At 30.8% G+C, this 27,046-nt stretch overlaps 3 protein-coding genes across 7 annotated transcripts in view; 1 reads left to right on the top strand and 2 right to left on the bottom strand.

The window, feature by feature from the left end:
• Positions 1-5,656, bottom strand: part of LOC122522384 (E3 ubiquitin-protein ligase CBL-B-B) — a 40,017-nt gene extending 34,361 nt beyond the window's left edge. For both annotated transcript variants that reach the window (XM_043643465.1, XM_043643466.1), the window contains exon 1: positions 4,010-5,656. In XM_043643465.1, coding sequence (XP_043499400.1) covers positions 4,010-4,557 — 548 coding nt within the window. In that variant the 5' untranslated portion in view covers positions 4,558-5,656. The remainder of the gene's footprint in view (positions 1-4,009) is intronic.
• A 784-nt stretch (positions 5,657-6,440) lies between these two features.
• LOC122522385 (glycerol kinase) lies at positions 6,441-18,902 on the bottom strand. 4 transcript variants are annotated; one of them, XR_006305043.1, is made up of 12 exons: positions 18,659-18,902; positions 14,318-14,611; positions 9,969-10,051; positions 9,316-9,574; positions 8,986-9,203; positions 8,647-8,859; positions 8,407-8,517; positions 8,047-8,303; positions 7,658-7,863; positions 7,242-7,553; positions 6,578-6,803; positions 6,441-6,519 (listed from the first exon to the last, which is right to left on the bottom strand). XR_006305043.1 is itself a non-coding variant. In XM_043643469.1 (12 exons), the coding sequence occupies exons 2-12, from the start codon at positions 14,565-14,567 to the stop codon at positions 6,706-6,708; spliced, it is 1,926 nt and encodes a 641-aa protein (XP_043499404.1). In that variant the 5' UTR covers positions 14,568-14,611; positions 18,659-18,902; the 3' UTR covers positions 6,441-6,705. The 4 variants fall into 4 exon arrangements, 3 of the variants coding, with proteins under 3 accessions (XP_043499404.1, XP_043499402.1, XP_043499403.1); XM_043643469.1 differs by having other exon boundaries at positions 6,441-6,803; positions 7,242-7,328; positions 7,410-7,553; XM_043643467.1 differs by having other exon boundaries at positions 6,441-6,803.
• A 356-nt stretch (positions 18,903-19,258) lies between these two features.
• LOC122522380 (nuclear pore membrane glycoprotein 210) lies at positions 19,259-26,755 on the top strand. The gene is made up of 15 exons (XM_043643455.1): positions 19,259-19,485; positions 19,690-19,961; positions 20,044-20,264; positions 20,364-20,504; positions 20,600-20,898; positions 20,971-21,261; positions 21,349-24,106; positions 24,193-24,528; positions 24,605-24,823; positions 24,898-25,150; positions 25,228-25,469; positions 25,540-25,686; positions 25,760-25,886; positions 25,962-26,018; positions 26,096-26,755. The coding sequence occupies exons 1-15, from the start codon at positions 19,286-19,288 to the stop codon at positions 26,281-26,283; spliced, it is 5,751 nt and encodes a 1,916-aa protein (XP_043499390.1). The 5' UTR covers positions 19,259-19,285; the 3' UTR covers positions 26,284-26,755.
• The last annotated feature ends 291 nt before the right edge of the window (positions 26,756-27,046 follow it).

Raw genomic sequence — 27,046 nt, 5'->3', positions numbered from 1 at the left:
ATACACGAATGCACCAATGATACTAAATTGAAATAAAATAAATAAAATATAATAAAAAAATATATACGAAAAGAGAATAGGGGAGGAGGGGGGGGATAAATAAAATAAAAAAAACATATATGATTTAAATATGGTCAACGATGTGGACGGATCCGAAAAAAGTTGGCGTCTGAATGAATGAACTAGAAAAAGAGAGAGAGAGAGAGAGAGATGGAGAGAGGGAATCCTGCTATCTCTCTTTCTCTCTCTCTCGCACATACACACACACACATATTCACGCAAATATATTGAACGGATAGTAAGAGAAAGAGATGAAGAGAGGGAAAAGTATCGTGAGGATCTGTTGCGCGCGCGCGCAAACGGTCATTCATGAATTGGCTCGACCCGTTTCTTCTTCTCTCTCTCTCTTACTCACTACTCACTCACTCACTCACTCATTGTCAGTTTATTTATACCAAACTCCTTCGATTTTTGTAAACTTTTCATTGAAAATTTTTCTAATTCAACGAAATGTTTTCTTTCTTTTTTTTATTTTGTTTTGTAATCGTTTAAATCAATTTTTTATTACACGTGCATGATATATATTGTAATAATATATGATGTACTAATATAATTAAATAATAATATAATATAATATTAAATAAAATAATATTATTTTTACTCGTATAAAATAAATATCATAAAATAAATTGTTTTATTTTTTTTTTAACTTACTTAGGAAAGTATTATTTATATAAATTGTAGACGCGTTTCAGTAATGTAAATGATATCAAATATTTAAATATATATATATATATATATATATATTGTTACAGTAATGTTAATATCTCATTACTATTTATGCTGACCTACTAAAAAAGTTTCTGAACGAACGAAAGTCACTATTTTCATAAAGAATTTATTAATTTTTAGACTACGACGATCGTTCGACTTCCTACACTGTAATAAACGTGAAACTCAACACGAACGAATGAAAAACGCGATCGGAATAAGTTAGAAATATTTCCAAAAAAAAAGAAATTTCTTCACATTTATTAAATTTTATTAACAAAATGTTATATAAAATGATGAAGAAATTGTATGAAATCAAATTAAAAAAAAAAAAGAAGAAATTATATCGATAATAAAAATTACTACTTCGTATATTTTTTGGAATAAAAAAAAAGATAATAATTGGATTTTTTGTACGTGTTCCCGTTAACTCACGATCGGCAACAAAAATTATCTTCGTACTCGAAAATGAGGATGAAGAAAATATTTCGTAATACGATCTTCCCCTCTCTCTCTCTCTCTCTTTTTTTCTTCCTTATTTGGAACGAAACACCATGGTCTCAACTATATTCGAATAACGGTGTATTCTGGTCCCCTTCTATATAAAATCGAGAACGTTTCGTTCATGACAAAAGTGAAGTAAAAGGAAGAGACTCGTGTCGATTACACCGGAAATTGAAGACGACGTACGACGATTCATCTTCTTGGTATTAGCGAACGGATGATTGGACTTTGATAACATTTAAATGATAAGAAACGTTCACGAAATATTAAGTATGTATCTTATCAATTAATCGAATGTTCTATATATGTATATGTGTATGAGTGTATGTAAATGAAAAGTAGTTGTACGAGACTTTACTACCTGTTACATCAGCTTGATCATTAAAATTCTTCTCTTTGACTTTAAATTGATCTTATCGAATCGACGAAAGGATTTCTCGATACTTCCGGTTTATTCATATCGACCCGTTAATCGAATTTTCAAGTGATATTTTTATTCTAATTGATATATATATGTGTGTGTGTGGTGGATTATATAATTAATTATTCTTATCAATATTTAACATTTTTTTTCAGATTATATACATATATTATATTAATAATTTACTGTAAAAAATAAATTAATTAATATTCTTTCTTTTTCTTTCATTTAATTTTGAATATTTATCTGAACTCTCGTTATACGCGTATAACTCTTTGAAGAAAATGTTCAATAACTAATTCAAATTGCATTTCTCATCTTGTTCCCGTGTCCTATAACATTACATTTTCTACACGCACTTAAGAAACTAGCTAAAGGTTCTTCCATTTCGCAAAATTCTATTCGAGGTGGTCTAATAACGTTAGAGAAAGTTCGCGCGGTTAATTTTAAAATGTTAGATTAATCGGCCGGCCCCTTTTACTACCAAAGATTCGCTGAACCATTATTAACGTAATAACATTTTATTGAGTAATGTTCGAGCAAAAAATATCAAGGTTCTTTATAATTAATTATTAAAAAAAAAAAAAAGAAGAAGGAGAAGAAGAAGAAGAAGAGAGAGAAAAATGAGTCGATTATAAAAGGAAGACATTAAGTACGTGGAAAATATATGTGTGATATTAAAAAAAGAATTATGATGATGATAATGATTATTATTCATGACCTTAAACTGGAAAAGGTAAATGCTATCTATCTCTTTTGTTTCTTAGAAAAATAAATCTTTCTATTTTTTTTTTTTTATATATCTCTCTCTCTCTCTTCACTTTGCCCTTTCTTTTGATTAATTTATTCACTAAGAGTAATTCAATATATAACATTCTTTGTAATAATTTGTGTAATTATATTTTTAAATTTATACAGGGTGAGTCAAGTGTTTTTCGGTGTTTTTTTTTTGTTTTTCTCAAATCATCTATGAACTTTTGGTCCCAATATGTTTTTGTTCATTATCAACCCTTTTGATTTTTCCTCTTTTTATTTTGTTCATCGAAATTACGAGGATTTACAAAGGGAAGAAGGAAAAAAAGGAACGTTGTCAGCTGTAAAATGATGGTACGCTAAGTATTGACAAGAAAACGATAAGAATGCGAGCCACGTCTTGAACCTTTTGTCGTCGAATAGGTCACGACCTCGTCACGAGAAAGAGATGTTCGGTTTAACGATGGATTAATGAACAAATCGAACCGTCTTATTATTCTTTTTTTTTTTTTTCAATTCCTTTCTTCCTTTCTTTACTTCTTTTTACATTTAATGAGAATATTTTTATACAAATTTCTAGAAATAAAAATTCTAATTCGCACGTACTTTAAGCACACGTATACATACTCATATTTTTATTATTACACAAAATCAAAAATCTTTCAATAATTCTTTTCTTAAAAAAACTTACGATAAAGTAATCCGAATAAATAATATAAAAAAATGTATAAGATACGCGAGAATATTTGCGTCGGCGTGGGATTTCTTGGAAATTACAGATGAAGATATCTAAATTATGTGAAATGTTCCGATACCATTTTAAATACGTAAATACATATATAAATATCCTATTAATTTATTATTTCTATTTATATATTGTTAGATTGTTCGGAAAGTATCGCATATATATAAATCGAATCCCAAATTAAATATTAAATAGAGCAAACAATTTATCATTCGATATAAGTTACACGAGTAAGAAACGAGTTGAAAAAAAAAAATACCAGGAAATATAAAATCGAGATAAAGAAGAAGAAGAAGAAGAAGAAAAAAGAAAAAGGGGAGGGGAAGAACGAGTTCGATCTGATTTTTAGGTTAGGTAAGCGCACGTGCGTTGTTGCCCCGACAAGAGAACTTACTCATGCGTTCATTTATCGTTACGCATTTTATGCATGCATACTGCATATTCATACAACTATAAGTATATGTATATGCGGTAGCGTACGGAAACGGGTATAAAAATAATAAAAAAAGAAAAATTTCAACTTCGAGAACATGCGGCGTGTCGTGGACGAGGGATTGGCCAGGTGTTTCGTGTTTGAGAGACGCTAAAGGTTGATAAGGAAGAATGGATGATAGGTTGCAGGTGAGCACGGGTAAAAAATAAACTGCAAGAGTGATGATGTTGGTATACTCGAGCCTATAAAATAATACACCGTCGAGAAGAAAAAAAAAGAAAAGAGAATATCGAGGGAGCTTGCATTTGTCTCTTAATCATTGTTACAAGTTGGTACTTTAAAAATCAAATCGAAATAAATATACCGAATATAAAAAGTTTACCTGTTACCGAAGCGTTCCCTCCAAAATTCCGCGGCGTCCGATTTGGTTATGCGAAATTGATCGCCGGCGAACACCCCGTTCGGGAAGATGGCCTTGAGTTCGGACAACATGTGACTGAAGACCAAGCTCAATTTCGTGAGATTTCTTCTATAATGCGAAGACTCGTCGAACATCTTTTCTTTACCCTCTTTGAATAATTTGATCGCTTGTTTGCACTTGCGCATGAGATTGTTAATGAAGACGCAAAAGTGTTCGTTGCTGTGTAATATCTGCATCCTTTCTTCGTACTTGCTATAAATCAACCTCAAACGTTGATAGGTGTCCGGCAATATGTCCAAGATAAAAGGGGGCGAATTTTTTAAATTCATACGTTGATGTTGACAAAGTTTAACAACCTTGTCCATCAGTTTCCAGGTCTTGTCCAGCATACGCTTATCCGTGGACAATTTAGGCGGCGTCATAGCGTCCGTGAAACGACCCTGCAACTTTTGAAATATCGAGCCGATGTAAACTGCACGACCGCGGCTGCTATTCCCTGACGACGACATCTTGACGTTGCCTTTTGCGTCCTCTTTCTCTCTCTCTCTCTCTCTTTCTGTCTCTCTTTCACTCTATCTATTCGTGTCTCTTTCTTTCACTCGTTCACTACGAGTTATGAACCAACCCCGCCACCCTCCCCCTTACGCGGAGGAGGGGAAGCGACTCGAATTCGCGCTCTCGTTCACGGCACCCCTAAACTTTTGGATACTCACTTGTTACTCCACTTCTTACGTGTCTGCGCTTTTTTCTTTCGATTAAATGTACCTTGACTGTTGTTCTCTTTTTATTTCGATTTGTGTCTAACCTTCTTATTTTTTACTATTTTCTTGATGTACGATACAATTGTCTATTCGGTCTCTGTCAGTCGAAAAACATTCGCTCGGCCGAAAACTTTCCTTCGCTTTTCTTCCTGTTATTTCTCTCTCTCACTAACTCTCTCCTTTCTGTCTTTTTCTCTCTTTCCTTCGTATTTTCTTCTATTTTCTTATTTTGATTTAAAACGTGTCAACGTTCCAACGAATCAAGCAACACATGATTCATCCTTTTTTCTTTATATATTTAACTTTTTGAGAACCTGTACTCTCTCTTTCCTCTCTCTCTCTCTCTCTCTCTCTTTGATTCTTTTTTCTCTGTCGCTTTTTTCCTTTTTTTTTAACGATAGGACGCGAAGACGAATAGTTTGCTACTACTGGTAGCTTCTTCCCTCTTCGCCAAAGTTCCCATTTCCCACGAAATTAAACATTTTAATATCGCACTATACCGCATTATTATATTTCCTTGGCGAATATTATGGAAACGATAAAAGAACGTTCACGATAAATGACGGACAAACGCGATATTAACGACAAGTAGCGCGATGAATATCGACACTGACACGGCATGATGCGTACACCTCTATGCGTCTATACGTGCGTGCTGCTGCTGCTGCCGTCGCCGCTACTTGTGCGCTGCCTTCCGACTCGTCAAACTAATTCGATCGAACGCCGCACGTATGCGCGCGCATCTGGCGCCACTAATCACTCCTACGCGGTTCTTTTAAATATCATTCATTTCTTGCAACACTTTTTATAAAACTTTTATTTTATTTATTCTATGCTTGTTATTATCGGATTAGACAATAAGTAATATCGTTTATACTTATATTAATAAATGTTATTTTATCTCGAAAAAGTATGTTGAAATATTTTATATTAAAATAATAATTAATCATTTTTTGATATTACTTATTGGTCCTTTTTATAATTTATTATAACTTTTTAAACAAATCTATTTTAAGATAATACGTGGGAAGGATAAAAATGTAGATTTGCGTTGCTAATTATGTAAATCGAAAGAATTATATATTCCTAGATTTTTGCTATACATATTTTATTATATTTCGTTCGATTTCTGCAAACAAGAAATTTTATTTCGATCATTTGATAATCGTAAAATCATCATATACGTAAAAAATAATCGGTTTTGAAATACTTTCAACACATTATGAACTCTAGTACAAATGTAAATGAATTTGTCGGACATTGTAACTAATTGTAAGTCTTGTTAAAAATAACGCTAAATGATGCTTTGTTTGCTTGTTCGAAACGTTAATCACAAACGAATGATCGGCAGATAAATTTGCATTGAATTTTTTTTTACTTTTTTTTTTTATATTGGCAAGAGTACGATATGATGCATTTTTAACTATTAAATCATATATGTAACATAATAATTGATCGTATGTATACGATTGACCGTGGAATCAAAGCTTTTGGAATTTTTTTTAAATTTTCTTACTTTTTCATTATTTTTTGTATATTTTTTCTGTTTTTATTTCACTTAAAACGTCGAAGGATCTACGCTTTTATCGAAGCGGTCACTTCATCATGCTCGTTTTCTATTTTTCCCCTTATTTCTTTTCTCTGGATTTCCATTTCTGTACTAATCGTATCTCCACGTTTATTAACAGCTTTTGTTTAACAAATATACGGCTGTAATGACAGAAAAATAAGTCTTTTCTAATCTTTCGTAACTTCGTTATCCCCTTACCAATATGACTGCTTTTCTATAATTGATAACCGAACTCTCTCGGTCATCTTCCCTAAATGTTGTTCAAAATTATGATTAGGCTATCTGCCATCTATCTCGTGAATCACTTCAGTGACGTATCGGTTGTGTCACCGATTTTCTAAATATTGGCTAAACCTTAGAAGGATAAAGCTCGACATTAAGAACCAGCTGGCAGGTATTGAGGCTAACACGCAATATCTTTCATCTGGAACAATAAATTAATATTATGCGTTAATAATTTACATGTAAGCGCAAAATATATATTTGAATTCTATAAAAATCACTAAGTGTAGATATTTTAAAACTTTTTTTTTAAATTCTAATCAATGCACTTATATTTGAAAACGTATAATTAGAAAAATATATTTTTATTGAAAGATTTGTTCACATCACAGTTTCCAAATATTTCAAATTTGTAAAAAAGCAAACAACACAATACGAATAAATGCTACTTGCAAAATATCAAGATAGAAAGGAGGAAAGAAGGATCAAAATATTCATTTATTTAACAGAAACATAAAGGCAGATAGAAAACAAAAATAAATAACAATGTAAAGTGGACATTAAGAAAAATAATTAAACAATGCAGCTTTGAATACTTTTGGAGCCTCGAGCCTAGTTTTCTCTATACTTTTAATATTACCTGTCATTTGGTCAGACTTCTTAACCGCTGCCCAACCCAAACTTCTTTCTACTGCCATTTTCCATTTTTTATATCTAGCATCTCTCTCTAAAATATAGAAAAAAAATGTGAAAATAATTTTATTAATGTAAAAGGAACGTTCTAATTGGAATAAAGATATGAATTTACCCTCGGGTGTTGTAGTGGGTAAAAATGTATCAGTCGCAACTCTTTCAATTTCTTCATTTTCAAATTCCCATGCATTTATACCTTCCGCGTGACCGGCAGCCATTGCTACACCCAATGCAGTCATATCCGGTATAGTGGATCTAACTGAAAAAAATTAATCATTATTATTACTATTATATATAAAAAATGAATATGAGATAATTTTGATGAAACATTTTCATTCAAGAATTCAAGAATGAAAAACTTACAAACTGGTATACCGCAAAGGTCTGCTTGTAATTGCATGAGGAGATTATTTGTCGACATTTTACCATCAGTATTCAATCTTTTTAATGGAAAACCACAATCTTTATACATCGCTTCTAAAATATCTCTCGTTTGAAAGCATACTGCCTCGAGACATGCTCTTATTATGTGTTGCTTCGTAGTAAAGGCAGTGAGACCACAAAGTATTCTACAAAGCAAGTTTTTTACTATTATTTAAAGTTCATAATTTAAATTAAAATGCATCAAACATAAATCCAAATAGGCATGGCAACGATGAAATACGTCTTGGTAATACGAATCATACGAATTTATATGAAACTTTTAACATTTATATGAAGAATTTATATAATTTAAAATGTACACAACCAACCCTCTAGCATCTTTTCTCCAATAAGGAGCATAAAGTCCAGTGAAAGCAGGTACGAAATAAACATCGCCTGTACTAAATACTCTTTGTGCTAAATGTTCACTTTCGTGAACATCTTTGATAAGTTTCAGATTGTCCCTTAACCATCTAATAGCAGCCCCAGCTACCGCAACCGAACCTTCCAACGCATAAACAGCAGGACTGTTTGGACCTAATTGATATGCAACAGTAGTGACTAAACCGTGAGAAGAATAAACTCTCTGAAAAAATATAACAATTTTTAAATACGTTATAACGATAAGGAATAAAAATTGCAGCAACAAAATAATCAAATACAATACCATAATGATTGTTATTAATTACCGTAGTTCCTGTATTACAGAGTAAGAAACATCCACTTCTGTAAGTGTTCTTAGTTTGGCCTTTTTTCAAACAATTTTGTCCGACCAATGCCGATTGTTGATTACCAAGTATCTACAAATAAAAAAGAACAAAAATGTGTATACGCGTATGTACACAAGAGAGTCATTTGAAAAGAAAAAATGAAGTAAGGAGATAAAAAAGAAAAAAGAAATAATTAAATATAACGTAAGAATAACTTACGCCCGATATGGGAATACCCGCTAAAGGACCGATTGTCATTTTACCATAAATTTCCGAGCTGCTTTTAATTTCGGGTAACATTTGCATTGAAATATCAAAGTATCTACATAACGTGGGATCCCACGAAAGTGTTTCGATATTCATCAACATCGTTCTTGAAGCATTTGTTACATCCGTTATGTACAGTCCGCCATCTTTACCACCGGTTAAGTTCTGTCAAACAGGATAAATGTTTGAATTAATATTTCTTTACACTCTTTCTTATATGAAAAATCTTAATTTGAGATAATAAATTAGTGTATTACATTAAAAATAAAAAAAGAGAATGTTTTAACATACCCAAATAATCCAAGTGTCCATCGTACCAACTTTGCAGCGTCTATCGCGCATTGCTTTTCTAACAACCGGTACGTTATCTCTCAACCATCGGATTTTCAAAGCAGAAAAAAATGGACTGACCGGTAAACCGCAAAGTGGTTTCAGATGGTTTTTACTTTTGTCTGGGAACTTGGCAATGATTTGATCGACCGTCGAAGCGGTTCTGATATCAGTCCACACTTAAATAAAAAAAAAAATAAGAAAAGAAGAAGATTTCATCGTTACGGTAGATTAAAGAAAAAAATCGATGATTTGTGTAGAAAAAAAGAAGAAAAAAAAAGAAATACAAACCTATAGCATTGTAGAACGGTTCACCGGTTATGCTATCCCACGCTATAGTTGTTTCTCTCTGATTTGTTACACCGATCGTGATGATGTCTTCCACCTTGAGATTGAGTGATTCAAACCTTTTTATGACATCTTTAATGCATGCCTTAACAGCAAAAAGTATTTCCTTCGGATCCTCTTCAAGCCAACCTTCCATTGGACTCAATTGCTCAATATCGATCTGATGAGAAGCTACTTCCGTTATATGCTTCGCATTGAAAACCTGAAGAAGAAAAAAAAAACACGCAACAATCGGTTAAACAATCAATTGCATATTTTGCATTTTATTTGATCGTATTATTTATTTGTACTCGAGAGTTTGCGATTGTTGTAATTATTCAAATTATTTTATTATTGCCTATAAGAATATTTTATTTAAATGCACGTTAAAATATACGAGTAGGTGTTACTATACTCGAATAATTTTTGTAACTTTAGATGAGTCCCCTTTTTTGTTCCCCTTTAACCTTCATACGACGTTATCGACGTAACGGAAATGATGAGTCTGTGATCCAATCGTAATCTCATGTTGACGTCAAGATAAGAACGGATGATGTTAACTTTTCTTCGAAATGTAATAAACTTATTATAAAAAAAATGATAGACGAGATTCTTACCACAAATCTTACTGTCCGTGTACCAACGTCTATCACACCGATCAGTGGACCCTGTTGTTTTTTTGAAGTACTCGGCATTGTTTCTAAAAATAAAAACAAAAATTATTATAAAAAAAAAAAATTTATACGTATTTAGTACGATTATTTTCGTCATAATATTCGAGTAGTAATTTTAAAAAAAAAAGAAAAAAGATAGATTCGATGTTAATTGATCGAGTTAGTCATCGATGACTTACAAGTAATCTCTATCGACAAAATTGAGATTGAGAACAGATGGACAAGTATATATGTATATTTATTTATTTATCAATCACGATTGTTACTTAAAATATACGAAATTAGATTGATAAAAACGAAGACTAAACAAATATCTTCATTGATATAAAATGATTATAATAGACTTTGATTTAAATTTGAACGTTTTAAATTAAGATTAGTCATTTCTTATAATTACATTTATCAAATGGAAATTTTATCTAAACGGATCACTTTTGACTTTGATCATTGTAGATCAAAGGATCAAAAAAGTCGAATACTCGCGAAATCTCGATCTTAAGTTGCCCTAATAATTCTCACATAGAAAACGAATGATATTTGTAGAAGACGATTAAATGAGATCGAGCATCTCGTAATCTAATTTTTTCTCTCTCGAAGAACTTCATTATCTGTGACCTTTAATTTCTTTTATTTCTTATCACACAATTTGTTTGAATATATATCAAATTAAATTTCTTCATCTTATTATTAAAACAACTTATTTCACTACTAAATTACATGCAAATCAAATATAAGTAAATGGAAAAAATTATTATAATTGTAAGATTTATATATTAATCGTAATAATAAAAATATAATCTCGTTGCGTGTTTAAAAAAAAAAATCATAATTAATTCGAATAATTTTTAGTAAATGTATTTTCTTAATTACATTTTTTGTAAAAAGCAATATGTCGTCGGCGCCAACTTCAGATCGTAACAAAAGTCAGTATTTTGTTACTTACGTTCATTTTTAATCTAACAATATTATCGTTTAAATAATTACAAACAATATCACAAATTAATGTCAACAACAATGATAATTACCACGATTATTAATTGTAATAAATAAATTAAAAAAAAAACAAAAGAAATAAAGTTCGAACAGTGTGAGATTTGACTGACCGTCCGTAAAAAGATGGCGCCGACGCACAACTTTCGATTAAACTAACGAATTTTCTTATTATTACGTAAAACTTCAAGTACAACGTTGTTATTTTTATTATCAAACGATTTCTCTTCTCTTCTCTTCTTTTCAATTATCACCAAATAAAAAAATATAAAAATATAAAAAAATATAAAAAATAATTCAAATAAGGACAAACTCAAACGACTAGTGAACGTTATTATCGATGTAGAAATGAGTAGCCGAGGTGAAATGTACTACGCGCGAGTATGTTATGTGTACTTTTTTAAACTGAACTCGAATACTCTGACGCAATGCGATGGAAGCTTACGATTCGTCAATCTCGAAGGCAAATTCTTTCATCCAGTAACGCCTCCAGAACTTAATGATAATAACTCATCAAAATTTGAATATTATCAACGTTTATATGACTCACTGTTCACTGTTCTTTCTTTTTTTTCCTTTTATGAATTAAAAAAAAACAATCTTTTATTACAATTAGCAAGACTTAATTGATATTGTTTTATGATTTATAAATTAAGTACAATTAGTATAAAAAAAAAAATATGGAAAAAAGTAATTAATTTTGAAAAATGTCTAAGAACTTTTGATTCACCCTATAGTATTGGTCATTTCCTCGCGAGATCCGATTTATAATCGTATATGTACATGTATGTGTGCATGTAATACTATATAGATATAGTAAACGCACTCACGTATGAGTCAGGGAATGTATCGAACTATTGCTACCGGTTCTACTAGTTTTTACTTTTTACGTAACTTATATCTTAATTTGCTTTGCTGCTTTAATATTATGCATATGTATGTACATATATTATTTATCACATCATGATCGATGAGATTTTCGATTTAAAGTTGAAAATCCATCTTATTCATGTTTTATCTCTGTTAGACAATTATTTATGAAAGCATTGCATTTTGTTGTACTAATTGATTGATCAAATGTGCATAAAAAAGTACTTAGTATGTAAATTTTATAACGAGTAAATAATACAGCATTTATGCTTGTACTTTGAAACCTGTCTAGAAAAAAAAGCATTGTAATATAAAAAAATCTAATTGAAAATAAGATTATACATATTTTTCATTGAACTTAACTATGAATTCTCGTATAATTTCTTTGTTCATCTTTTTTTACTTCAGAGAAATCATTTTATCTCTTTCGAAAACGTGTTACGTGATAAAAACAACATGGCGGCCAGATATTACATTTTTATATTCGAAAGAACACATGAATTTGTAATATCCACGCATTGACAAAAATTCGATAGATCAAATATTTTTCATTAGGTTAACTACAGTTAGAATTATTAATTGTAAATAAAAAATGTACATTTTAAATTATGTCAAAAGAAAAATTCAAATTATTAATTATTGACAACAACTACAACAAAAACACAATGCATTCATTTGAGTATATAAGTTCCGTGTATGTGTGCAATATGCAAAATGAAAGATGAATGGGTGTAAAGGACGTGACATAATTTCGAATAGAGGCCAACGTGACGTTCTACTTTCTAATTGAACGAAGAGATGCATATGCACACTCTCTAAGTTTTAAACCACACTTGCGTGCAATTTCTGTACCATTTCTTTTCTACAATTCTTGAATAAAAACATTTCAAAGAGCGCATACAAAACGCATTCTTTTCATCAATACGAACATTTTAACCTCAATTTTTACTGATTTATACAGGTGTTATATATCGGTGGCATTATTTGTTTTTTCATTTGGTATTGTACGGAAACTGATTAGAATCTTTTTCCGTTCAAAGAGAAATATTTCTCTTTCTCTTTTATTTTTCTTTTTATTATCTGTCACGATTTACTGTGATATCATACTACTGCAGAACAGATAAAAGTAGGACACCCTATATATCTATCCAGACGCGATGAACGACGTCACATCGGCATGAAAGACGAGCTATCTGATTGGATGACCGAGGAAGGCTCGACCCTGTTTATATTACGTACTTGCATACGTCATAGCTGTCAGACTAGTTTATTTCCTTGTCTCACACTCGTGCCGTATATGAATTTCGACTGACACGCGACAGAAATTATTTCTAAATTTTCTTCAACAGAGTTAGTATTAAGTTTTATTTATAGATAATGCTGGAAGAATCATTCAACATTCTTACAAAAAATAAAAATAATTTTCATTGCATTTTTTAATGAATTTTTTGACCTAACCATGAAATAAAATGACGTTAATAATTACGAATTAATGGTGTCGATTTAATAGCAAGGGAAAAAAGTATGTAAATTGTCTTGTCAATATAAAATGATTCTTCTTCTTCTTACTTTCATACTGCAGATAAAATTATGCTTCACGATAATGGAATGCATATGTAGTAGTATATACAAACGAACACTCCTTTTAAAGGCTGTTGACACTACACGTTTGACTAACACGACAAATTCAATCGCATTCATATACAATCGTGTTACCACGCAACGTCTCTATCACCGCGTAACAATCAATTTATTCATTTTAAAATATTGTTTCGCATACGTTTACTTTTCATGATCGAATAACTACTACTATTATATTTTTTAGCTTCGTAAACTTCGTAAACTTCGGCACGATACTAAAATATAAAAGCATTCGTAAGCTTGAAAACAAATTTTCTATATTTGTTACGATTTATAAATGTTTTTGGATTGCCAAGTGTTCTCGGTCATCCTTCTCTCTTTTCAAATGTTTAAATTATTCTAGAGTCACGTGACTTGTGGCATTATGACGTAATATTTCTTCCAAGGTCTAACAGAAAATTCTACAAATTGTTATTTATTATGCGATAAGGAAAAAGGATAGGGAAACAGCATCCGTGATTTTTAAAGACATTTAAATAGATAAATTATATTACAAACGAGGCTTTTAAGGTTGTGTTTTTATTTTTTAACATTTGAGAAACTATAGTATTTTTAGCAGGTGATCGAAGTAGCCAAAAATATGTGACACCTGTCTTTCCGCCCATGACGTCGTAGCAGGGTGAAGGCCAAGTTTAAAAAATCAATTTCTCTTTTTTCGTAACTTTGTACACTAATTTTGTCTTCTCGAATTGCAATATTACAATCTCAATATCACAATTTGCAGTGTAAAAATGAAAACTAAGTATATTCGTAAAAAGAAAAAGAGAGAGAAAGAGAGAGAAAAAACTCACCTTTCTCCTTAAAAGCATAGTACTTGAAAATACTGGTCTTCCTTCCTGTTTGCGTATATTCCATACCCTCTAAGGCGAACGCTGAGTCATCCTCGTACGTGTCGTTGTTGCTCTCATTTTTCCCGCCGTTTTCCTCATCCTCTTTATCGCCATTTTGACTTTCATTTTCTCTAACCTCTTCATCGTTTTTCCTCCCATCTTCACTTTCCACCTTCTTCTTCTTCTTCTTCGTTTCTTCTTCCTCTTCCATAAAACTGGTTAATCCTCGAGTTTATACTCGAGTTTACACGTATTCTAAACAAAAAGATATAACAAAATACGAAAATTTGTAGAAACGGATCGCACGTAATTAAATTAAAAAGGCGGGAAATTTAAAATGGGGGAGGAAAATGACGATTTGAAAAGAAAATAATTGGAAATACGATACCAAAGAGATTAATCGAATATTTATGATATCTATAGTTTTTTTTATATGCGAAAAAGGAACAGGAATGGAATAATAAATAGAAATAAGATGAAATAGGATTATTATCACGATTATTTTGTGAGCTAGTCCTACCGGCAGCGAACTTTGATAAGAACTAATCGCGTATCGGTGGCACACCTTTTAACGGTTGCAGAACGACACGATACGACACGCGTGCTAGTTCGAAAGAGAAAGGGATAGAAATACGAGTAGAGAGGAGAATTTCATTTCTTTTTTTTTTCTTTTCTCTTCCCCTTCCCCCTATTATGCTTAACAATTTGCCTTAAAAGGATGTTAAGTAAATTTGATTAGCATTGTGGATATTTATAACACACAGATGTATTCCTCGTTAGGAAAAAATCTCTAAGATTATTGAGATGTTTTCCGTGTAATCATTTAAGTAAATCGATACCGTACTATTCCTTGATTGTACGATTCGAGTTTTATTATGTGACTTTTAGTTGCTATTCCCCATGGTTCGATTCTATGTGTCCAGATAAATTTGATTACGGATTTGTACATTAGCAGTTTGTGTAGAAAAAGATAGAAATAAAGAGAAAGAGAGAGAAGCATTAGTGTAGTAAGAGAAATAAATGTATATTGACGATAGTAATAAATCTTATGGTTTACAAATTACCTTCTTTTGATTTGTCGAATCCATTAAGGAGTAATAGAAAGAGAGAGAGAGAGAAAAAAAAAGAAACGAAAAGGAAGATAGAGAAAGAAAATAATATATGTACGTCTGTCTTCTTTTCTCTTGAAAATGTCTCGTGGTCATGGCCAATTAATTGGCATATCGTCGTTCTAATGTTAAAAAGCTTTGTACCAATCTAATCTCATCAACGATACTACTTGCTGTTATATTAGTTTTTATTAAGAAATCAAATTTCATTAACAATGTCGAAGAAAAATATGGAAGACAGTTTGAAAATTCTTGGACTTTTTGGATTTTATTCGAAAAATCACAAACAATTCCGTTTGAATAAACTTGGAGTTATTGTTCACGAAATAAAATATAAAAAGAATGTAACCGGACGTTTGAATTAATTTGCATCGGGTTTCTCGGACCAAAAACAGGTCACAGGTCATGGTCTCTTCAGTCGTGTAGTTAATTAATTGTTCGGAAAAAAAAAACTTATTCATGATGATTTCGACATTAAGAGACTCCTTACGATATTGGATACAAGTTAGTTGTTCTTTTTTTCTTCCTTTTTTAGATTTTATATACAATTATATAGAAGACTGTAATTGAGTTATCAATTAACGTTAGTAAAGGAAACATTTTGACGAAATTAACGTAACTCGGTTTAGTCGCATATAAGTATACATTGCTTAGCTAATTTTCATTCGTCTAATTGTAAGAATAAAAGTGTTAACAAATATGACCATGTTATTCGTTTAAGAATATAATTCTAACTTGACTACGATTTTTTACGATGATCGATACAAATTCTGATGAATACCACAGGCGTTCATATAATTTAATCGCAAACGCGATGAAATTAACAATGTAATGCTTGATTCAAAGAAATTTAATTTGTAAATGCTAGCAATCTAAAATTTTGTTTTTACGAGAATTTGCGTTAAACAAAAACAATAGCAATCGCAATATCTTTACCGCATAGTCATTCACGTTGTGGGAATTTTCGTTATACGAGTGCCTATTGTATTCAAATTCAAAATTATCTATTAACACTATCGATTGATAGAAACTAATGTTATATCAAATTTAATTACACACGTTGGTTGGTTGAAAAGTTTTGAGCCTAACATAAAAATTACGAAAAGATAAGAAACTAGTTATCGGCAATGATTTGATCTATCTAAAGATTAAAATATAATAACAAAAAGAATATTGTACAAATATAAAAGTGTTAAAGATAATAAAAAAAAAAAGAAAAAATTTTTGCAAAAGATAGTCAACGTCACTTCCACAGTTTGGTACCCTTGATTCGGTTGAATTCTAGAGAATGAGAGACCAACCAAGACAAATCAAGGGACGGGGGTGGTGCCAACGAAATTTCATGTATCCACGAGAAAGGTATAAAACACACCAAGGAAAGTTTTTGACCAATAAATTCGGCCAATGAGAAAGAAATATAAGTTACGTACGCATAAGAGGATATTCAAATTCCTCTGATGCGACATGCACCAAGGTACTGGGAAGCATCAGACTACCTAATAAAAGCTATACCTTTTCCTTCTTATATACTAATCCAAACTATTTCGAACGTTAGCGAGAAAGATTGAACAACAAGATCTTCATTTTATGAATTATAACTTAAATAAATACGATTTTTACCAAGCCCGTACGATTCCTATACATTAGTAGTATATTAACAATAATTTTCGACAATTTAAAATCATTTTTAATGATTATTTTGTTAAGAAAAAGTGTTAAACAAATGTTAAAGAGTAAAGGTAAGTAGCCATCTAGCGAAGAAATGGAGAAACAAACGCGCGCTTCAACCAACCACGTGATTCATCGAACTGTGGCGCGCAGATTCAAAGCATAGCCAGGTATTACGATCGATTGTAATGCGGCTTTCGACGAAGTAACGTTCAATCTATAGATTATATTATTTTTCTAAGCTTTTGATTTTTTCTTTTGAAGATAATTATAGTATTTTTAATACAGAGTGTTCCAGGTTTTAACCTTAGAACTGGATGGCTGTCTGGCACATTACGGAATACAGTTTTATCAGTGATTAAATAATTTACTGGAAGAAAACAAGATAGAAACGAACTTTGGAAAGTAACAAAGTCTGTGTTCAATCGCTATTAATATTGTATTGTCAAGGGGGGTGAACATTTTGAGATAAACTATTATTTTTGTTATGTTTGTTGTGTGTGTGTGTGTGTGTCCAATATTACTATACTATTTCCTGCAAAATTCTTATTTTGATCATCATTTATTAATAAAGCTTTAAATGACCAATGTTTATATAACATTATTTGTTTCTTATATAGGCCCACAGAATATACTGACAAAATTTGGCCGTTAAAACCTGGAACCCTCCTGTATATAAAGGATTAAATGAAATATATTATAAATTTATTCTGAATTATATGAACGTTATTGATAAATATAAAAATAGAATTCTGTGTGCATATCTCTCTGAAAATAATTATAAAAATAAATGACTGTAAGGGTTTTAAAGTCTATAATTAAATTTTGTAGACATATAAATAATGAATAGCTATGTCAGACCTACATCTATCGATTGAGTAATTGAAGTGCGAATGATTGAAAACAATATGAATTGGAATACCGTAGATTTTGATATATCATTCTTCACTTATCTTAATGCACTATTCTGTGTAAATACAAATGATTTTTATAAAAGAATAAAACATGCTCGAACATCGAGATATAATCAATTATAAATACTCAGGCAAGTTAATCTAACGATATTGATGGAAACAAAGCTAATTACTTATCTTTGATAATACTTGTATTAAAAGATAAAAATATCTATAGAGAAAAGAAAAATTAAATTTATAACGGTATGCGAGGTCTTCGCGCCATTTATCGAAACTTAAATGCATAACTCGTTTAAACGTACAATATCAATTAAATGATAATTTAAATATGAAATTTTCTCCACGAATTTTGTATTTAAATTTAAAAAATAAATTTTGTGATGCAGTGAGCAGATACTACGGAATTCTAGGATGGTTATGTCATACCGGGTGCAAAACGTGTGAAGAATTAAACGACGATATTAAAGTAAAAAAAAAAACGAACCGATCGATCATTCGGTATAAAAAAACTGGACGATTGTATTCGAATAAGTTTCACTTAAGTCAATGAATATGTTAATAAAAAAGAAAAGAAAAAGAAAAAAAATAATAATATTTGTATGGATACTCACGTTAAACAAATGTATGCGAGAGACTAACGCCCGTCTCAGCGTGGTCGAAGAAACTACGATCGATATCCAAATAAGGTAAGAAATCGGTTATAATTCGACTTTAACCCGACACACGTGCACGAACAATTCTTTTGTAATATACATCGAGATCAAAGATTACAATTGTACGATTCGGCGCCAAGTGTTACGAATGTAATACTCCTCGTGTGTAGAGACAACCTTATCACGCCATGGTTCGCTGCTGTCTGCTAGCGAACTAACATTCTGGGAGGTGACCATGTGCAAAGACGATCCCTCATTGGTTACTTTCAATTTGACACCAAAATGTCCGCCTTTCGAGAATGCTTCAATATAATCTTCATTAATTCCTACTTATTTTAATTGACATATTTTTCTTCAATTTAAACTTTTTATTTTCTTATCAATTCTTTTATTTTTATTAATAAGTTGACGAAAAATTATTCAATAAAAAATCATTAAAATGTGTAAAGTGTGAAATTGACTTTGTAATATAATCGATTGTTCGACTTTGCGATATTACGATATATCGATGTATTTTATCGAATCGATCTATCGAATCTTTGTAATTATCTCAAATGCCGGGAAGTTTAGCTAAACTTCGATCACATGGAGGGAAAAAGAAACCGGGGGTTAATTTCAACGACAAATATGTTTTATAATGTATTATTCCTCTATATTTTTTTACTGTACGGAACAAAAAATGTTACGACACATAGGCTGAATGTGCCGAGAGTTTTGTTACCTGTATTTAATGATTTTGCGGTTAATTTTACCCTCGAAGTAACCGATGGCGGCTGTTATCAATGGTGATTAAAATAATTTCGATTAACAGATGATCGATCATTTCTAACACATTATTGAATGATTTATATTTTTTAAATATATACATAGTTTTTTACTCTAACTTAATACAATAATTCTCTTTTTTTTTTAAATTATCTATTACATAACCTAAAATTTATTACAAATTACAGGGTAAAATATTAAAGATAAATATTGAATACTTTTAGGTCAACTTCTCGTTTGGATATTATTCAACTAATTCCAATAAGCGAAAACTTTGATAAAAGTTGTTCATCAAGTATTATGATCCAAACTATAACCAGAGAATCGACAAGGAATACAGCTATTGTTTTGGCAGAAGATGTTAACACAGGACAATTGTTACGCTGTGATGTTATAATAGATGCAATATTTTCTTTAAATCTTGTTACTACAACACGAGAGTTATACATCGAAGAAGCACCTGAAGCTTTTGAAGTACGAGCCTATGACGAACAAGGTATTATTTCACAGCGTTTTAAAAATAATGTATAATTTTTAATCAATCGATTAGTAACAAATAATATAAATATTCTTTGTAGGAAATGAATTTACAACTTTGGCCGGAATAGAATTTTTATGGAGCATTGGTCATCTCGATAAACGCACTCAATCTGATAACAAAATTCTTGGTGATGTTCTACGTTTCTTAACATATCAAGAATCGCAATACGAAACACCTCCAACAGTGGCAGAATTAGATGCAGCTGGTAAACAGGGTCACATTGTACTTTTAGAAGGAATTCGTACTGGTACAGCTAAGGTAATTAATATTTAACCCGTTGCCTTATAACGTATGAGACTCATGATGTAAGAATCATAAAAAAATTAATATTTTTTAACTTGTACTTTTTTTTCTTAGGTTTCTGTAAAATTACCTTATCTAGAATACAGACATGTCCTCCCAATAGAAGTAGAATTAATTGTTATAGCTAATCTAATTATTATCCCTTCCGAAGTGACTATGATGCAATTTGATAATTTCAAATATAAAATAATGCAGGTATTTATGTACAATAAATTCTAATTCAAAATTGACTGCTTGTCCTATCGATTAATAGTAATTAGTATTCTAATAAATTTTATTATATTTTTTAGATTCATCAAGGTCGTTTAGAAACAATCAATCTTCCTTCTAGTCAATATTACTTAGAAGCTGAAAATCCAGATATGTTAGATATTGATAATGACATAAGTAATGCATATGCACTTTCTATGGGCAGAACTAAAGTATTTTTACACGATAAAAATGTTAGAGATGAATATCCAGTTATTTTACCATCGGCTGTGGTCAATATAAATAGCGTAGCGTATATTTCTCTAGCAGTTTTACCTAACAGAAATTGGGGTTTGATCTTAGGACAAACGCATGAGATCGTTGTTGAATTATACGACAAGTATGTTAAATCTACATATTAAATGAATATATTACAAAATTCAATTATATAATAAATTATTTTAAATTTTAGTAAAGATCACAAGTTTCATATCGGCGAGGGTGTAAAAGTATCTATTAAAGTGGATAAAAATTATTTTGATACCAAATTTGTATCACAAAATGGAACTTATCTTGTTGGTGTTCCTATCACTTGTGGAACTATGTTAGTAAAAGCTACTTTATATGGAATAATGGATAAAAATGGAAAAGAAATTCTTTTACCTTCGCCACTTTCTGCGGATGTCGAACTTGTGATACACACGCTTGTAACCGTTCGTCCTCGTATATTAGCCGTTTTGTGGGATTCTAGAAGTAAATCACGGTATGTTAAATTATATTAAATATTCAGATTTTTTATTATAAAAACAATATATTCATGTGTGTGTAATGAATTCAAATGTTATTTTAGATATGACATAGTTTTAAAAGCAAATGGTGGTGATGGTTCATATACATGGACAAGTAGAAATTCATCCGTAGTAACAGTTTCTCAAAACGGAGGCATAAGAATTTTGGCTCCAGGTTCTTCAGAAATAATAGTTGCAATGTCAAGAAATCAGTATAATAAAGATACAGCAAAGATACATGTATTACCACCGTCAAAATTGAAAATTATAGAATACAGTATCGAAGCAGCTGTTGGCGAACCTATACACTTGCATATTGCATTATATGGAAAATTAACCAATGGATCGGATAGCAAAGAAATTCCATTAAATGATTGCAGAGATATCAATTTTGAAACGATTATTCCCGATGGTAATTTTGTACAGAATTCTAGCAAAGATGTACAACCTATTGGAGTATCGTGCACTGTAATTACAATAATAAGTTCGAGTATTGGTATATCTCAAGTTACAGTAGCATACAATGCTAATGGAAAATACTTAACGGACAACATAACTGTATCAGCGTATGAGCCATTAACAGTTGTACATCCTAAAAATAAAGAAACGTTACTTGCGGTTGGATCTTCCAGAAAAATAGTGTTCAAGGGTGGTCCTCATCCGTGGTCTGGTAAATCGCAAAGTTATTCGCGCAGAATGATAATTTCTAATGAAAATATTGCTGAAGTAACAGAGCACATGAATTCGTTAAGTATATCCTATGATATATCTGTGTTTGAAGTACTTTGCAAAGCATTAGGAGAAGTAACATTAACGTATACTGTGTCAAACGTTCCTCTCTTACCAAATTGTAAGACTACTTATGCGAAGCAAACGACACAAGTTACTTGTGGAAAACCGAGATACATTTATCTTCAACCGGAAGTTAAAGACAGTAATAGTTGTCCGCTTAAAAAAAATCCTGACAAAATATTAGCTCACAGCGATAAAAGTCAAAAATTTACTATAATAGTTAAAGACGAGGATGGCAGGCAATTTGATAACATTACTAGTTTAAACATCGAATGGAACATAAAACCTCCAGCCGCTGGTCATATGGAAATTTCAACCGCTTCCATAGAAGAAACTTTTACAGATATGCAAGTAGTTCTGCCAAAGAGACATTATCAAAATGTTGTATTTACTAAACGTTTTGGAAAGTTTACCATATGTGCTATAATAACTGGATATCAAAAGCATATACTTGGAAAATTACGAATAACGCCTGAGTGGCCTGCGTTTCCTGTGCAAAATGATAAAGGCAATATCGAAACGCCTATAATAGAGAATTGCATAGAAATAACTTTAGTAAACGATACCATTCTTAATCCAAATAGATTGATCATTTTAAATGATCCTAATGGAAAATATTACTTGGAAGTTACTCAGGGTTCTGGATATTACGAATTTATTTTAAGTTCCAATGATGTGGCTGATGTTCGTTACATGGAACCAACAAAAGTAATTAGCATTAAGCCAAAAAAAGCAGGAATAGTTCATATATCATTAAGAGATCTTTGTTTACCTTCAAAAGAAGCAGAAGCTACTATCGAAGTACAACAATTAGCTGTAATAGAGACAGACGTTATCAATAAAATTGAGAAAGGAAAATGTGTAATAGCTTCACTTAAATTATTGGATACTAATGGAAATATAATTAAATTGCCATCCTTGGACATATTGAATTTTAAACCTAAATTTGAAAACAAATATATCGAGATCAAACAACTATCTCTAAACGAACATGGTAATCCACCATATGATCAAGTGCTATATAAGGTTTATGGTGTCGACGAAGGTGAAACGCAATTAATTTTTATCAGTGACGCAAATGAACTAGTAATTCAAAGTGAACCAGTCTCCATTCAAGTTTTTCTTCCTTTAAAAATACATCCAAGAAATCTAACAATATTAATTGGAACAATCTATCAAATTCAAGCAATTGGTGGTCCAACCAACGCCGAAATCGAATTTTCAACAAAGAATAACGAAATTTTAAGTATTGATCATAACGGAGTTTTTGAAGGTAAATCAAATGGACAAACTAAAATTATAGCAAGAGCAATTGGTCTTAACGCTAAAGGAAATAAAATAGTTTATTCCGAAGACTATACTACCATTCATGTATTGTACCTTGAAGGAGTTAAAATTGTAACACCTATAACTCGGGTGAAAATAGGAGGTACTTTTCCGCTTTGGGCATTTGGTATCCCAGAATATTTAACACCACTTATAATAGGATCTATGCAGTTGCCATTATCTTTTTCGTGGTCTTCTAGTGATTCTAACTTGTTAAGTTTACATAATATGTACGAAGGTACAGGAATAAATATTCGCTATCAAAATGAAGTATCAATAAGAGCAAAAGCTCTGGAAGCTGGTTCAGTAACTGTTTATTTAAATGTCACCGTACCATCTAGTAAATTAAGTGGTCTTAGAAACGAAGTGACATATACTACATCTGTGAAAATCGAAATTTTTGAAGAATTACGTTTAATTTATCCTCCTTTACCAAGTGGTTCATCAGTAATATTAATGGCTCCAAATTCGATGTTAAAACTACAAACTAATTGGGATAAGCATGGATCTATTACGTACCAAATTATATCAAGTACACAGCAAAATAATTCTAAGGATCCTAACGCTTTAAATTTACTATCCAAAAGTGTTACTATTCATAACGGAGTTATCAAGTCAGGTGATCAATTTGGAAGAACTATTATTTCTATCACAAATGTAGAAATGTATAATGTCAAACAAATATTAACCATTGTTGTTGATGTAAGTTAATGTAATATTTTATGTTATAGTGCGTATGTGATACAATATGATTCTAATATGTAATACGTGATAAATTTTGACCATAGGTTAAACCAATTCATTACATGATGCTTTCTCTACATTCAAAATTACGTATAAGAAGTGGAGAAGAATTGAATATGTTACCGAAAGGAATGGAATTGGATTATATTGTGGAATATTACGATAATGTTGGTATGAAATTTCATGCTGCTGAAACAAATGTAAAGACAACTTTAAATCGCGTTGATTTAGCAACATTTATAATTAATCCTGGAAATTTGATAACTACTAAATTTATTGAAAATGGAGAATTAGTTGTTAAAGTTTTTAATGATAAATATCATCAAGGAATGTTTGACTATGTATACATGAGACTCGGTGATATAGTTTTTCCAACAAAGGTACTACTTATAACACTTCTATTTTATCATATAAATTATTCATATTATTTTAATCAATTATTATATTATTTTATAGGCTACTTTGACTATAGGCGATATCGTTTGTTTCTCTATGCCACTTCTTTCATCTGACGGTGATCCAGGTTATTGGCAGTCCACTGCACCTGAAATATTGCTTATTGATCCGATAACTGGAATAGCTAGAGCACGAAACGTAGGACACGCTGTTATAAAGCATAGTCTTGCCACTCATATGCAGAGCGAGATAGAAGTAACTGTTCAAGCTATATCTAAGGTATTATGAATTCATATTTTTAATAATATATAGTGTTTAAAAAAATATATTTCATATATTAATATTTCCTATAGGTATCTATGGTACCGATACGAGGTAGAAATATAACTGGCTTTGAAACGTTTAGCGTACCGCTTGTACTTAAAAGTAAAGATGAACAGATTAAAGAAAATAACGTGTTATCAAGAGGTTTAGGAGGATGTAGAACTTCTTCTTCGTTCACACTTACTACTTTTCCATACACATGCAATATACAACTCATACCTAGTAGCTCGATAAGTGTAAAAGATATGTTCCTCGTGAAACCTCGATTTAACATTGCGACTGGTTAGTATAAAATATGTATTAATATCGTGCAAGATAGTACATGAAATATTTAAAGAAAATATTTTTCATACTTATAGGTTTCTATTACTGTGATATAATACCAATGGATTCACCAAGTGTACCTCTCAGTACATTAGAAACTCGTATCCAAATTAGTGCACGATGTCGTGATTTCGAAGCTACTCCTTTAGAACTTACATATCTTCCACCTATATACATTAGTACAAAAGAAATATTGTTTGTCAATCCACAAACTCAAACAGTACCCGTTGCCACGCTAGAAATCTTTGGACTGCAATCAGTATTGGAACACGTTACTGTAAGTTATACTATTTTTTGTAAATATTCAGATTATATTAAATGTAAAAATATTTGTAATTATTTTTAAGATCGAAGTACCCGATGGAATAACCATAAGCGGTCGATTGGTATTCAAATCTTGGACTCAAATTCGTCTTCGTTTGATGAATAATCAAGATGATATTCAAGGACAAAAAGTAATAGTATCGAATGAACTCACGAAACAAAATATTTCTGTAAGTAATAGAAAAAATATTGATTAATTTAATGATACTTGTACTTTACTTAATATTTCTATTTATTTTTTAGCTTTTCATTCGCATTTCGAAGTACGATCATTTCATGCCCTTCTCTGGTATTCAATGGGTTGATTATATATATTTCCATCGATACACATTTGGAACATTCGCTGTCATAGTGATAACTTGTTTCTACAGTAAGATCAATTCTTATCATTTTTATGAGTTTATATAATACATGAGAAATTAATGTACTTTCTTCTTATTTTCAGTATGGAAAAATAGAGTGACAAATGTTGACTTAACGATCAAGAATAGATCTGTATTTGGTATGTATTCCTTTTAAAAAATTTAACTAGTAAAAATAATAGATTGAAAAGAAAATGAAAATAATTTTCACTTACAGTCGATAAATGCCCACCGACAGTAAGAAAAACCAGCACGCCATATTCTCCTACTATGAACACATCGAACATGTCTAGTCCTCATAGTCCAACTTCACCATTAAGACCATTTTCAGCATTTGAACCGGTATATGGCGATCCTCGTGGTCTATTCACGCCATTAGCTAGACGAAACAGAACTTTAAATTGAATTGTTCATAAAAGGTATATAGTGGGTAGTCAATAAACGAACATAATCTATTCAGAGACGATGTTCATTACCTACATTGTTCATTAACTGATCATCAGAAGAAAAAAAATTAAATAAGTCTACAAATGTTCGAAACAGCATCGCTGTAAGGTGGGGGTGTTATTTGAACGTAAAAATCTTTTGTGAAAGTGTTCATAGTCTGCGTTGTTCATTAACTGATCTTTCACTGTATGTGTTGAAACCTATTACTGCTACTACTACTACTACTACTATTATTATTATTATTATTATTATTATTATTATTATTAATTATTAATTATTAATTATTATATGTAAAAGTTCTTATAAAAAAAATCTGCATACCAATATGCATAATGTACATTTTGTAATATAGTTTTACACTATAAAATTTTGTATAACAACCAAGACTGTATAAAACGCATCAATAATACAAGTTATGAAAATTGTGTAATTGATGTTTGTACTAAATAGAAATTGTTATTGATGGGTAGTCTGTGCTTCCTAGTCGAACACGAGAGAATGAAAAACCCTATGGCATTTATTTTTCCTGTTTAAAACAGAAAGAACACCATTTTTGTATTATTTTACTATTTATAACATGTAAATCTTTCATGTACTTATATATCACATGATGTTATTACAAAAACACTTTATTTTATTACTCAGTTTTTCAATAATATATATTACGTATGTAAACAAAAAAATAGAGAAAATATGAAAAAAAAAAAAAAAATAAAAAGAC

Source organism: Polistes fuscatus, unplaced genomic scaffold (assembly GCF_010416935.1).
Source record: "Polistes fuscatus isolate 324 unplaced genomic scaffold, CU_Pfus_HIC Scaffold5, whole genome shotgun sequence".
Taxonomy (NCBI): Eukaryota; Metazoa; Arthropoda; class Insecta; order Hymenoptera; family Vespidae; genus Polistes; species Polistes fuscatus.
This window is presented reverse-complemented; position numbering and strand designations above follow the sequence as displayed.

What these genes read in the sequence shown, in the direction of transcription:
- LOC122522380 (XM_043643455.1), top strand. Translation starts at nt 19,286, where the DNA reads ATGGAGGGAAAAAGAAACCGGGGGTTAATTTCAACGACAAATATGTTT. An exon ending in TTCGTACTGGTACAGCTAAG is followed by an intron (nt 20,265 to 20,363) that starts GTAATTAATATT and finishes TTTTTTTCTTAG; the next exon opens with GTTTCTGTAAAATTACCTTA. An exon ending in GTTGTTGAATTATACGACAA is followed by an intron (nt 20,899 to 20,970) that starts GTATGTTAAATC and finishes TTTAAATTTTAG; the next exon opens with TAAAGATCACAAGTTTCATA.
- LOC122522385 (XM_043643467.1), bottom strand. Translation starts at nt 14,567, where the DNA reads ATGGAAGAGGAAGAAGAAACGAAGAAGAAGAAGAAGAAGGTGGAAAGT. An exon ending in TGGACACTTGGATTATTTGG is followed by an intron (nt 8,860 to 8,985) that starts GTATGTTAAAAC and finishes CCTGTTTGACAG; the next exon opens with AACTTAACCGGTGGTAAAGA. An exon ending in TCTGTAATACAGGAACTACG is followed by an intron (nt 8,304 to 8,406) that starts GTAATTAATAAC and finishes ATATTTTTTCAG; the next exon opens with AGAGTTTATTCTTCTCACGG.